Raw genomic sequence first — 15,577 nt, forward strand, 5'->3', positions numbered from 1 at the left:
TTGGGCCTCGATCTGGTGGCTTGTGGAGAAGGCTTCTATGGGGAGACTGAGAGACTCACTAGGCTACTCCACGGAGGAGTAAGTGCAAAGTCTGTGTTTGGTTAGAAGTAGTGCAGGAGGGGTCTGTGAGTGGTGCAGGTGGTTGGGCACTATGGCACAAGCTTTTTATTTGAAAATCTGTGATGAATATTTACAGCTTTGTTCATTTTTATAGGCTTATTCACTATGACTCTTCCTAGATCTGTAACTAACGTTATATTGCTTCCCCAGCAATGGGTTTCCTTACAGTATTCTCAAGGATATTAGAGTTAATTATCCCTGTCTTTTTTCTGTACTATAGGATTCTCTTCCATTCTTGATGTAAAAAGTCTTGATTCACTATTCACTTTACCAGCTTCATTGTATATATGTTCTATTGCTTATTCCATGAAACCTCACACCTTCTCTCTCTCTCTCTCTCTCTCTCTCTCTCTCTCTCTCTCTCTCACACACACACACACACACACACACACACTCGCACACACATATACACACATATACACACATACACATAACCACTATCACAACCACATGAACCACTCAACCTTCTATAGATATTGTTTAAACCACTTAGAAACATGTGAAAAATACATTCTTATTCACATGGACACCTTTCTGTATCCCTGTTGTCTATTAGGGGCCCTCTTATGGCTTCTATTTCAGTTACACTTAGGTAAAGTTGGACCCTAACAATAGGGTCCAATATCAACTTCTCAGACATACCAGAATACATCGGTCAATAAGAATGTATCATAGCATACTGTGAAAAAAACCACATGCCTCATGAATCATGTCTAGGGTTGATGAATTTTGTGCTTCCCTCCTTCCAAAAAGGATGCCCAAAATTTGTGCGTGTCACTCTAAGCCTTGATATCACAAGTTACTTCATGTAGATATGGTAAAGAAAAGATTTAGAAGCGGTCTGAGACATAGCATTTCCCAAACACTTGGTTAGCCCAGGATGTCAACTAGGGCCCTAGTGTCATTTGATGAAATGGCTTTCACTTGTGCTTCACCCACAGCTTCCATTTATTAGTGTTTGTAGCAACCCCAAGGTTTTAATGAACCTTGCAAGTAAAAGCAACGTGAGGGTCATGATCTTCTTTAAGAGCTTTTGACTTACAATTGAGTTCAGCTTTCATTTCCCAGTGCCTGCTCTGCCTGTGTTCCATAGAGCTTGGCAGGAAAGCACAGCTCTTACCACAGGTCTTGACTCCAGAGAGAACTGTTCTTGACTCGAACTTAGAAAAAGATAAACTTACCATCTTCCTGTCTCCCGTTTTCATAAGTTTCTGTGTAGCAAGGACAGAAGTGAGTTTTCTCTCTCTCTCTGAGGATCTTCAGGCTTGATTGTGCTGGGGTCTCAGGTGATACTTGTATGGGAATCCTTAGGAGAGATACTAGAGCAGGTCATTTTACCTGACACAGGAACTCCAAGAAAACCTAGGAGAAGACATGGCTGGTTCTATGGTAAGTCTCTGCTCCACGGCTATGCTCAATTTCTTCTGCAATATTAGATATTTACATTGCACACGTTTACTCTTCTACTTATTAAATCTTGCCTAACAAGTTCATTTCCAGTGAACTTTCTTTGCCTTTTCTTCTCATGAGAGTCACGATTGTGCATTTAAATATATATCATCTACATAGGGATAAATTCCCTCCATTTTTCTTCCAAGCTGATGTTTATTAGGACAAATAATCTCAATGAACTAATGGTGTTCATCACAGAGGTTTCCATTGTATGTAGGAACTTGCTTTTATGCAATTCATACAGCAACCAACCAGTTTCCTCATATAAAAGGAGGAAATTCAAGTGCATGGCATATGCTCCGTATGAGGGTCAGTTGGTTCACTGGTTTATGGCAATGCTCATTCAACCACAATAATGTATTGTGTAGCATCACTCACCTATTTATGAAAACGTGTAATTAAAAGTGGCATGCTTTCCTGTATCCCAGAGCTACACATATAAACACATGGGAATTAGAGTATCGCAAGATTCCCTGAGCTCTGCCTAATGTTGTTTGCGGGCCTCTGCATCTGTTTTCATCAGCTTCTGGGTGAGGCTGCTCAGATGATTGCTTCATTAGCTGCCTGTGTCCAAGTATAACAGAAGATTATTACTAGCTTAAGAAGTGGGCTCCCTCCCCTGGAATGGGATAGAAGTTGGTCCAGTCTTTAGTTGGCTTGGCTGAGGTTTTGTGGATGGGTTTATGTTTCCTTTACTGCACTAGAAGTAGGAGGTGGCCACCTCAGCTCCATATCACCCACTGCCAAGGAGTCTCAGCTAGGGTCACCAGCATAGACACCTGGGAGTTTACCCCATACTTGAGATGACCCCTGTCTAATATCTGTTTGATCTCTGAGCTCTTTAACCCCCTCTATCCACACCTGATCTCCCTTTCTCCTTTCCCCCTCCCACCAACATCCTGCCCTCCATCCACTTCAGGTTTTTATTTTATTTTCTCTCTGGGGTGAGATTCAAACACCATCCCTTCAGCCCTTATTGTCACTAAACTTCTTTGGATTTGTATAATGTAGGATGGCTATCCTGTACTTTATAGCCAATAAGAATTTATATATGAGTACACACCATGAATGTCTCTCTGGTTCTGGGTTACCTCACTCAGGATTATATTATATAGTTTCTTCCATTTGTATACAAATTTCATTATGTCCTTGTTTTTTTTTTTTATAGCTGAGTAGTAGTCACTGTGTAAATATACCACTTTTTCTTTCCTTTATTTATTAGACCATGTAATTAGTTAAATAATAATCACTGTATTGTCTGATCCCAGCCTGATTTCTCTTCTCCAACAAGTCCAACCTCATGCCCCTTTCTCACATTATGTCTCTCATTCTTCTCAGAGAATAGGAGGACTCAAAGGGTACCAACCTGTTAAGGTACTTCAATTCACTGCAGGACTAAGCACATTCTCTCCAACTGAGGCCAGAGAAGGCAGTCCAGATAGAGGGTTCCAGTGTTAGGCAACAGAAAGCCTCTACTCTCATTGATAGAAAATCCACATGATGATCCAGCTGTACATCTGCCACATATACGTAGGAGATATAGGTGCAACCCATGCATGCTTTTTGGTTGGTTGTTCACAATATGTGTTCCTCCGTTGGCCCAGGTTAGTTTACCCTGTATGTCTTGTTGTAGTGTCCTTGACTCCAGTGTCTCCCTCAATCTACCCTCTCAGTCTTTCACAAAACTCATAGAGCTCATCCTACTGTTTGGCTGTGTGTCTGTGCATGTTTCAGAAGAGAGTTTTGCTAGGTGCCTGCCTGTGAGGATAGCACAGTTTCATTAATAGTGTCAGGGGTTGGCTCTCTCCCATGTGTGGGTCTCAATTTGGGCCAGTCATTAATTTGCCATTCTCTCAAACTCTGTTCCAACTTAATCTCTAAACTTATTGTGGGTGAGAATATTTTGAGTCTTAAGGTTTTATGGATGAGGTAGATTTTTCTATTTGAAATTATTTCAGTTTGAACCCTCTTCACACTTATTGTCTTTTGTATAAAATTCAGTTTTCCGTGTGTAGGTTTTAAAAAATTATTTTTATCATCCTTAATTTTGTGTTTTCTCAGGTATCAATCAGACTACTTAATCTCAGCTACTTAAATTCATTCTTTTTTAATTTTGTTGAATTGTACTTTTGGGAATTTTGATTTTTTTTGTAATTTTTCTCCTGGAAATATTTCATGAAGATTATATTTGTTCCTTTAAGTTGTTTCCCACAATTTATTAAACTAATTATCATTAGCAAACCTTTCTATATGCCTACCAGATTTTGGAGTGGAGATCGTGACTTGATCATCCACAGTGTTTGCATTTTTGAAAAGAAATCTTGTCATGTGGACTTTTCTTATTTCTGTGTCTGATATGGACAGGAACTTTGGGGCAGAAGAGAGGCTGTGTTGGCCTGTGGCCCTAGAGATTGGATATAGGTCAATTGAATGAAATCAGGTATACAGTGAAGGCTGAGCTGGTGTACAGGTTGTGCATCCTTTTCCAGTGAAAGAGTGTCGAGGTAGATCTGGCTGGGTAGAACATTTATCATTGTAGTGGGAGATGCAGATAGGTTGAATTTAAGGTATAGTTGGCTTTCCCCTGGAGGACATCTAGAGTTAGATTGTAATGCAGGCTTGAGTGGTTAGAATTATTCAGGACTTGGATGCAAGGTCCAGGCTTCCTTTGAGGGCTGGGGAAGCTATGGTAGGGAAGGTCAGGCTGACTCACTGGAGAGAGATATGGGAGGTTTGACTGGGTAATTAGATTTGATGTGGCATCCAGAAGTCAAATATTTGGAAATAATGATTCTATTGATGGGTTGAAAAATTCATATCCTCATCCAATGTATTTAAACATTATCTATACTGTTTTTCCTCTCTTTAATTACCTTTCTACTTTATGTCTAATTTGTTTTATTACTATGGTTATTGTTCATAATATCCTAGTAAATCAAGGTAGTAGTACTAATGGGCAAATTTTTTGGCCCACTAGAATGTTAAATGAATAAGATGCCATGGGCTGTAATATTCTCCGATGAATCACTGGGTTTGTCATTAGCATAAAGGCCCTATATCTCACCAAATTGAGGGCTCTTGGGTCTTATCTTTTCCTTCTTTGTTCTTCTCTAACTCTATTGTTTCCTTTGTTTTTCTGTCATATACTGTAACATTATATGAAAAACACCTCAGATTAGAGAAATATTTTCCCTCTTAAAATCACGGTGTAATAAGTCTCATCAAAAAGCAAACTAAATACCCAGACTGGTCTACTTCTCCTGGCCCCTCTCCTCCCCTCCCCTACCATTTGTGCTCTCCTGAATCTTCTCCTACCCTGATCCCCCACCCCATGCAGGAAGTTGTCTCCTGTACCAATGAGTTCAAAACTGTTACCCACTTTTTCATCTATTAGCTTTAGGGTATCTGGTTTTATGTGGTTATCTTTGATCCATTTGGAGTTAAGTTGTGTGCAGTGTATAAATTTTGATATTTTGCATATTTCTACATTTCAGACATCTAGTTAGATCAGCACCATTTGTTGAAGATGCTTTATTTTTTCCATTGTACGGTTTTGGCTTTCTGTTAAAAATCAAGTGTCCATAGGAACATGGGTTTATTTCTGGGTTATTGATTCAGTTCCATTGATCAACCTGTATGTGTTTATGCAAATACCATGTGGTTTTTATTACTGTTGCTTTGGAGTTCTACTTGAAGGAAGGAATATTGGTACCTCCCAAAGCACTTTTATTGTACAAATTGTTTTAGCTATTCTGGTTTATTTTTCTTTTATATGAAGTTGAGGATTGCGCTTTACTGAATTCATTTGCAATTTGAATAGGAATTGCATTGAACTGTAGGTTGTGTTTGGTAAGATGGCCATTTTTTATTATGTTCATCATATTGATCCATGAGCATGAAACTCTTTCCACCTTCAGTTATCTTCTTCAATTTCTTTGTTCAGGACTTCAAGTTTTTGTCATTCAGGGCTCTCACTTGCTTGGTTATTTATACAAGTTGTCATTTGCTTGGTTAGTTATACTATATATATTTATATATAATATACATATGTATACTGTATATTCAATATGTACAGTATTTAAAATATACAAGGCATATTTAATTGTCTTTTATGCTACTGATTATTTTACTAAATTAACTTATTCAGACTACATCTCAATTATTATCCTCTCTCTTGTATCCTCCTCTTCTTCCTTCCCTTCCTCTTTCACCCATTCTCCCTCCACTAGGTCTTTGACAAAAGGGGACCTCCTCCCTCACCTTATGGTCACAGCCTATCCAGTCTCATCTTGGTAGCCTGCCTATTCTTTCTCTGAGTGCCACAGGCCTCCTCACCAAGGGGAAGTTGTTAAATATGGGGCACAAGGGTTCATGTCTGAGTCAGTTCCCACTCTCCACACAACTGTGGATAATGTCCTGTCCATTATCTGAGTAGGTGTTCAATGTCCTTGGCTGGTGCAATAGTTCGAGCAGACCTACTTAGGTCTAGATCTGCGCGTCATGATATTCTTGTGTGTCTCTAGAACCCTCTGGATCCTTCTTTTTTCCCATTCTTTCGTACTTCTCTCATCTAGAGTCCCAGTAGGAGGTGCCCACATCTAATCCAATCTCCTGTTAAGTGAACATTTTCATGGGACATCTCTTTTGGACAAGTGTTCAATTATAAGTGAGTATTTACCATGTGAGTCTTTCTGCTTCTGGGTTAACTCACTCAGGATGATCATTTCTATTTCCATCCATTTGCCCACAAATTTCAGGATTTCCTTGTTTTTAGTGGCTGAGTAGTATTCCATAGTGTAAATGTACTACAGTTTCTTTTTCCATTCTTCCACCAAGGAACATTTAGGGTGCTTCTAGGTTCTGGCTATTATGAAAAAGGCTGCTATGAACATGGTTGAGGATATGTCCTTGTGGTGTGGTGGAGCATCTTCTGGATATATTCCAAGGAGTAGAATAGCTGGTTTTTGTGGTAGCCCCATTTCAAGTTTTCTGAGAAAGTGTCAGATTGTTTTCAAAAACGGTTGTACAAGTTTGCACTCCCACAAGCAATGGAGGAGTGTTCTACCTTCTCAATAATCTTGCCAGCATGTGGTATCACTTGAGATTTTTTTTATTAATTTATTCTCATTACATCTCAATGGTTATCCCATCCCTTGTATCCTCCAAATCATCCCTATCTCCCATTTTCCACTTACTCCCCTCCCCCATGACTGTGACTGAGGGGGATTACCTCCCCCTGTATATGCTCATAGGGTATCAAGTCTCTTCTTGGTATCCTGCTATCCTTCCTCTGAGTGCCACCAGGTCTCCCCCTCAGGGGACATGGTCAAATATGAGGCACAAGAGCATGTGTAAAAGTCAGACCCACTCTCCACTCAGCTATGGAGAATGTCCTGTCCATTGGCTAGTTCTGGATGAGGGTTTGAAGTTTACCACCTGTATTGACCTTGGCTGGTGCCAAAGTTTGAGCGGGACCCCAGGCCAAAATCTGCCTATTGGTAATGTTCTTCTTGTAGGTTTCTAGGACCCTCTGGTCCTTCTACTTTGCTATTCTCCATTGCTTCTCTCATCTAGAGTCCCAATAGGATGTCCTCCCCTCTGTCCCAGTTTCCTGGTAAGTGAAGACTTTCATGGGACATGCCTTTTGGGCTAGTATGCAGATATAAGTGAGTACATACCATTTGAGTCTTTCTGCTTCTGGGTTAACTCACGCATTATCATCATTTCTAGCTCAATCCATTTGTTCACAAATTTCGGGAATTCCTTGTTTTAAATAGCTGAGTAGTATTCCATAGTGTAAATGTACCACAGTTTCTTTATCCATTCTTCTACTGAGGGACACTTAGACTGTTTTCAGGTTCTGGTTATTATGAATAAGGCTGCTATGAACATGGTTGAGCAAATTTTCTTGTTGTGTGCTGGAGAATCTTCTGGGTATATTCCAAGGAGTGGAATAGCTGCGTCTGGAGGAAGCCCTATTCCCAGTTTTCTTAGATTACACCAGATACATTTCCAAAATGGCTGTACTAGTTTACATTCCCACCAACAATGAAGGAGTGTTCCTCTCTCTCCACATCCTTGCCAGCACATGGTGTCGCTTGAATTTTTGATCTTAGCCATTCTGATGGGTGTAAGATGGAATCTCAGAGTTGTTTTGATTTGCATTTCTCTGATGACTAAGGCGGTTGAGCATTTCTTTTAGTCTTTCTCAGCCATTTGATATTCCTCTGTTGAGAATTCTCTATTTAGTTCCAATCCCCATTTCTCTTTTTTTTCCATTCAGAATTTTATTTTATTTTATTTTTTCTTCTTTTTTTCTCCTTTATTAATTTATTCTTGTTACATCTCAATGGTTATCTCATCCCTTGTATCCTCCCATTCTTCCCTCCCTCCCATTTTCCCCTTATTCCCCTCCCCTATGACTGTTCCTGAGGGGGATTACCTCCCCCTGTATATGTTCATAGGGTATCAAGTCTCTTGGGTATTTGGTTTGGTGGTGTTTAATTTCTTGATCTCTTTATATATTTTGGATATTAGACCTTTTTGAGATGTAGGGTTGTTGAAGATCTTTTCCCAGTCTGTGTGCTATTACTTTGTTCTGTTGAATGTGTCTTCTCCCATACAGAAGCTCCTCAGCTTCATGAGGTCCGATTTATTAATTGTTGACCTTTAGGCCTGCGCTGTTGGTGTTCTGTTCAGGAAGTTGTCTCCTGTGCCAATGTGTTCCAGGCCCTTCCCTACTTATTCTTCTAATTAATTTAGTGTCTGTGGTACTATGTTGAGGTCTTTAATCCACTTGGACATGAGGTTGGTGCTTGGTGATAAATATTGGTCTACTTGCATTATTCTACATGTAAACATCAAGTTAGACCAGCACCTTTTGTTGAAGATGCTATCCTTTTTCCATTGAATAGATTTGGCTCCTTTGTCAAAGTTCAAGTTTCCATATGTGTGTGGCTTTATTTTTGGGCCCATTGATCAATCATCCTATTGCTATGCCAGTACCATGCTTTTTAATTACTGTTACTCTATAGTACAGCTTGAGATCAGGTTTGGCTATTCCTCTGAAAGATATTGTATTGTAGAGGATTGTTTTTGACTATTCTGTTTTTTTGATTTTCCATATGAAGTTGAGTATTAATCGTTCAATGTTTTAAAAAATTGTGTGGGTATTTTGATAGGGATTGTATTGAGTCTGTAAATTGCTTTTGGTCAGATGGCCATTTTTACTATGTTAATTCTCCCAATCTATAAACAAGTGAGATCTTTCCATCTTCTGATATCATCTTCAATTTCATTTTTAAGGGATATGAAATTTTTTTCAAACAGGTCTTTCACTTGCTTGGTTAGAGTTATTTAGATATTTTATATTGCTTGTGGCTATCATTAAGATTGTAGTTCCCCTAATTTCTTCCTCTGCATGATTGTCCTTTGTATATAGGAAGGCTACTGACTTTCCTGAGTTAATATTGTATCCAGCCATTTTGCTGAAGGTGTTTATCAGCTGTAGGAGTTCCTTGATGGAATTTTTGGGTCACTTATGTATACTATCATATCATCTGCAAATAGGGATAATTTGATTTTCTCCTTTCCCATTTGGGTCCCCTTGATCTCCTTTTGTTGTCTTATTGCTCTAGCTATAATTTCATTTACTATGTTGAAGAGATATAGAAAAAGTGGACAGCCTTTTCTGGTCCCCGATTTTAGAGCAATTTCCTTGGGTATCTCTCCTTTTAATTTGATTTTGGCTATTGACTTGCTGTATATAGCCTCTAATGTGCTAAGGTATGTTTCTTGTATCCCCAATCTCTCCAAAACTTTAAACATGGATTGGTGTTTGATGTTGTCAAATACTTTTACTGCATCTTAGTAGATGATCATGTGGTTTATTCCCAGTTTGTTTATATGGTGGACTACATTTATGGATTTATGTATATTAAACCATCCCTGAATGCCCAGAATGAAGTCTACCTGGTCATGGTGATTGATATTTTTGACATGTTCTTGCATTTAGTTTGTGAGCATTTTATTGAGTAGTTTTGCATCGATATTCATAAGAGAAAATGGTCTGAAATTCTCTTTTGTGGGGTTTAGGTGTCAATGTGACTATGGCCTCATAGAATGAGTTTGGCAATGTTCCATCCATTTCTGTCTTTTGTAATAGCTTGAAGAGTCTTGGTATTAGCTCCTCTTTGAAGATCTTGTAGAATTCTGTGCTGAAACCATCTGGTCCTGGCCTTTTTTTGATCGGAAGACTATTAGTGGTTGCTTCTATTTTTGGAGGGGAAATCGGACTATTTAGTTGTTTATCTGACCTTGATTCAATTTTGGCAAGTGGAATCAATGAAGAAAGTTGTCCATTTACTTAGATTTTCAAATGTTGTTCCTTCATTTTCATTGAGTTTCATAAAGCTCTCAATATCTTTCTTTCTTTATTCCTGGCCCAGGTGTCATTAAGTAAACAGTTGTTTAGTTTACATCTGTGTGTAGGCTTTTTGTTATTTTTGTTGTTGAAGTCCAGTTTTTGACCATGGTGGTCTGATTGGAAACAAGGTATTATTTCAGTCTTCTTATGTCTGTTGAGGCCTGCTTTGTGACCTACTATATGATCAATTTTGGGGAAAGTTTCTTGGGTGGTAACAAGAAGGTATAATCTTTAATATTTGTGTCAAAGGTCTGTAGATATCTGTTAGATCCATTTATTCATGATGTTGATTGGTGACGTTATTTCTCGGTTTTGTTTCTGTTTCAATGATCTATCCTTTGGTGAAAGTGGGGTGTTGAAGTCTCCTATTATTAATGTGTGGGAGTCGATGTGTGGTTTAAGCTTTGTTAATCATTCTTTTACAAATGTGTGTGGCCTTTTATTAGGAGTGTAGATGTTCAGAATTGTAATGTAATCTTGTTTGACTTTACCTTTGGTAATTATGAAGTGTCTTTCCTCATCTCTTATGATTAATTTCAGTTGAAAGTCTATTTTTTAGATATTAGAATGGCTACACCAGCTTGCTTTTTTGACCATTTGCTTGGTATATTTTTCCCCAACCTTTTACTCTGAGGTAATGTCTGTCCTTGTGGTTGAGATGTGTTTCTTGAATGCAGGAGAATGTTGGGTCTTGCTTATGTATCTATTGAGTTAGTCTGTGTCTTTTTATGGTGAATTGAGATCATTATTGTTGAGAGACATCAATGATAATTGGCTGTTAAGTTCATTGGTTTTGATGTGGGTTGCAGTAGAATGTGTGGTTATGTTTTTTGCGACTGTATAGTTATTTATTTCCTGTGCAATTTTGGTTGTAGCCTATCACTTAGGGATTGGCTACTGTTTTAAAAGGTGTTGTTTCCCTAAATTGTTTCTCAGCACTTATCATTTGTAGAAAGGAGGGCTACTAATTTTAAGTTAATTTTGTATTGAGCCACTTGTTTCAAGGTGTTAATCATCTCCAGGAGTTCTGTGGGAGAGTTTAGGAGCTCACTTATGCATACTATCATAACATCTGTGAATAGAGATAGTTTGACTTCTTTAGTTCCAGTTTTTGTCCCTTTGTTCTCTTTCATTGTTTTACTGCATTAGCCACTCTTCAAGTACAATGTTGAATAGATATTGAGAGACTGGACAGTCTTACGTTATGTAAATTAAACTTTTATTCTCCTGCCTCAGTTTTTGTCTGGGAGGTTTACTGCCCCTCTCTGCTAAAGTAGACTTAGTCCTGGACATTTCTGGTTTGTGTACAATCTAACCTAGGCCTCAAAAGTTTTCTGCCTCTGAAACTTACTGGTTAATGAGCTCATGCTTTCTTGTTCTTTCTGAGGTTGGGCTGGATGATTTCTTGATAGCCAGATCACGTAAACCTAGAAGGAATTTGGATGTAATCTCTTGCCAGATCAACAGTCTTGTCCATAATTTTAGTGGAATTTCTTTAAGCTTCACTCTATTCAATTTGATGTTTGTTATGGCTTACTGTATATTGCCTTTATTCTGTATAGGTATTGGACTTATATTCTTGACCTCTCCAATAATATTATTATGAAGGGGTGTTGATTTTTTTGTCAAAGACTTTTCAGCTGCTTTATATGGTAGAATACATTGGCAGATTTCCATATGTTGAATCATCTCTCCATCTCAGGGAGGAAGCATAATTTATCATGGTGGATGATATTTTTGATGTGTTCTTGGATTCAGTTACAAGTATTTTCTTGAGCAGTTTTTTCCATCGGTGTTTATAAGGGAAATTGTGCCAAATTCTCTTTTCTTTTTGGGTCTTTGTGTGACTTAGTAGCTGCACATCTATTGCCTCATGGAATGAGTATGTCAGTGTTCCTTCTATTTTATGTTTTTATAATAGTTTAAGAAGTATTGTTATTATCTCTTCTTTGAATGTCTGGACTAATTCTGTTGTAAAACCATCTGGCCCTTGGTTTCATTTGGTTGGGATACTTTTCATGGCTGATTCTATTTCCTTAGTGTGTGTGGGATTACTCATTTTGTTAATGTGATATTGATTTAAGTTTGATAACTTGATTCTATGAAGGAAATCATCCATTTCATTTAGAATTTCCTGTTTTGTGGAGTACAGGTTTTTAAAGTCAGACCTAATGATTATTTCGGTTCCCTCCATGTCTGTTGTTATGTCCCTCTTTTCATTTCTGATTTTGTTCAGATGGATAGTATCTAGTTGTATTTTAGTTAGTTGGCAAAGAGTTTGTCTATCTTGTTGGATTTTTAAAAAATAAACTTTTACTTTCATGACTTCTTTGTAGTATGAAGGTTCTTAATGCTATTAATTTTTCTCTTACCATTGATTTTATTGTATTCCATTAGTTTGGTGAGATTATACCTTCATTTATTTTCTTTTTAAATTTTTAATGTGTCTTCATTTTCACTGAATAATTTAAAGTTTTTAATTTCTTTCTCTATTTCTTCCTTGACACAGTAATCATCTAGTAGAGAGTTGTTGAGTTTCCATGAGATTTTTAGGCTTCCCGTTGTTGTTGAAGTCCAGCTTTAGTCTATGGTCATCTTATAGGATGGAAGGGATTATTTCTAACCTCTTTTATCTGTTGTGGCTTTTTTAGTGATCAAATGTATGATCACCTTTGGACCAAGGTTCTTTGATGTGCTTAGGAAGAGTTTTATTGTTTTGTGTTTTGAGGAATATTTTGTACTATCTTTTAGGTCATTTTGATTCATAACATTAGTTAGTTTCCTTATTTCTTTGCTCAGTTTCTGTCTCAGTGACTTGTACATTGGTGTGAGTGGCATGTTGAAGCTTCCCAGTCTTCATATGTTGTGTTTAACATGTGATTTAATCTTTAGTAATCTTTCTTTTACAAATGTGGGTGCCCTTCCTTATATGGAAGAGTTGTTTAGAATTGAAACATCATGTTGATTGATTTTTCCTTTAAGGTGTAGAAGAGATGCTGTTCCTCATATCTTTTGAATATTTTTGGTTGTAAATATATCGAATTAGATATTAGAATGCCTATTCTATTCTTTGTAATAGTCAGAAACTGGAAAAACTCAGATGTCTCTCCAGGGAAGAATGGATAAGTATATTGTAGTACATTTATATTTTGGAGTACTTTCAGCTATCAAAAGCAATGACATCATGAAGTTTGAAGGCCAATGGATGGAGTTGTAACATATCATTTTGAGTGAAGTAATCCTGGATGAGAGGCATGATATATACTCCCTTACCAGCTTATATTAGCCATATAATAGAGATTAAGCATCGTAAAATCCACATACTTACAGAAGCCTAGTAACGAGTAGGGCAGTAGGCAGGATGCTCAATTCTCATTCAGAATGGCAACTAGACACTGGAATCTGTTAAAGAGAGGGAAAGTGATAGAAGCCTACCATAGATGATCTCTAGAAGTCTCTACCCAGTAAGGGAATTAGGTAGCAGGTGAGTGTCACAGCCAAACTTTGGTGAGATGGAAGGGAGTCTTATGATTGAGTGGGGGAATGGAAGAACCTGAAGGGGACAGGAGCTCCACAAGAAGACCAACGGCACCAGCAAATCTGGTCTATGTGGGCATGCAGAACCCTATACTCCTAACAAAGACAATGCATCAAGTGGACCTAGGCCCCTGACCAGATGTAGCTGATAGGCACCTCAGTCTCCATAGTGGATTGCTAGTAAAAGGAGCAGAAGCCTTCCCTGCCAGGGACTCTGATGACTTCTCTTTGTTTACTGTCCCCTGGAGTGGTTTCCTTAGCAGGTCACAGAAGAAGAGGACACATGCTGTCTTGATAAGACTTGGAGGTCTAGTGTAAGTTTATAAAGGAGAAGAGTGCCCCTTCTTTGAATATTAGAGGAGGGTCCTAGGGGGAAGATGAAGTGAGCAGGGACAATCAAAAGATGAGAAAGGATGAACAAATGTTTAAAACTAAAATTAAATAGAAAATAATGGCTACTTGTGCTTGGTTCTTTTGTCTGCTTGTTTGGAAAAGCTTCATCTAGCCTTTTACTCTAAGGTAGTGTCTATATTTGTTGCTGAGTTGTACTTCATGATGATGATGATGATGATGATGATGATGTCAACTTTTATTTGGCTTTACTGAAAAGATTTTTTACTTATACATTTATTTTATTACACATATACAAAAAAAGGTACATGGAGCAAGAAGAACCATGAAACAATCAGCAACTATATCAATGTTACATTCATAGTGTTTTTGGCTATTTGCATTTGGCAACTTTGAAGAAAACATTTTCCTACCTCAGTGAGTATAAAATTTGGAATGTGAATCAATATGTATCATATGTCATCTCTATCAATTTAAAACATGTACCAACCTAAGGACGTCTCCAATCCTAAATAAATAAGCTTAATTGTAAAACTAAGCTATTTGTCTTCAACCCCATGAGAGACTTGAGAAGGAATAAAATTACTTACCTGAGTAAATAGGAAGTTTAGGTTAGCAGCTTCAAAATTGAAAAAGATGAAAGAATGTTACCTTAATAGTCACACAAAAGTCTGTTCTCTTTCTACCGATTTTCTCTGTCTCTTTCTTCAAAGGTTCAAACACTTCTTTGTAGACGTCCTTCATTTCCTTTGTTAGGTTTGTTCATATCTCATTAATTGTCTTTCAATGTATTATGACCATGAATCAGTAAGCCATGTCTTTCTCTGTATGTTTTTTATTTTATAGAGAATGTCGTTTATGAAAGTTGATTCTGTATCCTGCCTCATTGCTGGTTTTGTTTATCATTTCTGAACTTTTTCTTGTAATTATTTTATATCTCTAATAAAGTGTCATATAAGTTCCAAACAGGATTAGTTTGAATTTTTCTTCCCATTTTTATGTCCCTTGACTTTCCTTCTGTTATCTAATTGTGTCAGATAGTTCTTCAAGCACAATATTGAAATGGAGTGGAGATAAAGTAGAAATGATTGGAACATGCATGGTTTTCGCACTGCAAGTGTAGAAGTCAACAGTGCACTAGAGAAGCATACTGAATAAACACCCTAAAACCAAATCAAACAACATAACAATATCAAAACAAAAAATTGCAAGGTAATTGAATAGGAGTAAGTATGTTAAAGATAAAAGAAAAGAAAGAAAACATGAAAAAGTACAATAAATAATCACACTGTCATGCAGGGCAATCTTTCATAGTTGTTTTTTAACTTCCTCCTGTCCCTGTGATTATCTATGTAGCATGTATTCTGAAGGACAAGGGGCAGTTGGTAAACTAAGCTCAAACTTCAGATCAAGATTTGTGGGGTGCTGTCCATAGACTTGTTTAATAAAATTTCTTTTTGTGTGTAGCTTCATGATCAAGTCAGCTTTGATGTGCATGCCATGGCTGAGATACTTGATCTACTGGCTGCACCTGTCTTTATCGGTCTGCCCACAATGTTTCCAGCATTTATTCAGCGTTTAGGAGTTCAGTCTCCCTCCAAATCAGCACACTTTGTGTCTCACTGTAGGAGCATTGGAGTCAGAACTTCCTGGTCTGTTTCGTTGGTCTCATTGGAACAATGTGAGGAAGAA

General features: G+C 37.6%; 1 protein-coding gene across 1 annotated transcript in view; it reads left to right on the plus strand.

Moving 5' to 3' along the window:
- LOC311605918 (uncharacterized protein) overlaps positions 1–15,577 on the plus strand; it is a gene marked incomplete at its 3' end in the record, with an annotated part of 114,752 nt that overhangs the window by 63,073 nt on the left and 36,102 nt on the right. Inside the window, exons 5-6 of the mRNA XM_084796755.1 lie at positions 1,214–1,350; positions 1,468–1,509. Coding sequence (XP_084652881.1) covers positions 1,214–1,350; positions 1,468–1,509 — 179 coding nt within the window. The remainder of the gene's footprint in view (positions 1–1,213; positions 1,351–1,467; positions 1,510–15,577) is intronic.

Source organism: Acomys minous (assembly GCF_964271855.1).
Source record: "Acomys minous genome assembly, chromosome: 9".
Taxonomy (NCBI): domain Eukaryota; kingdom Metazoa; phylum Chordata; class Mammalia; order Rodentia; family Muridae; genus Acomys; species Acomys minous.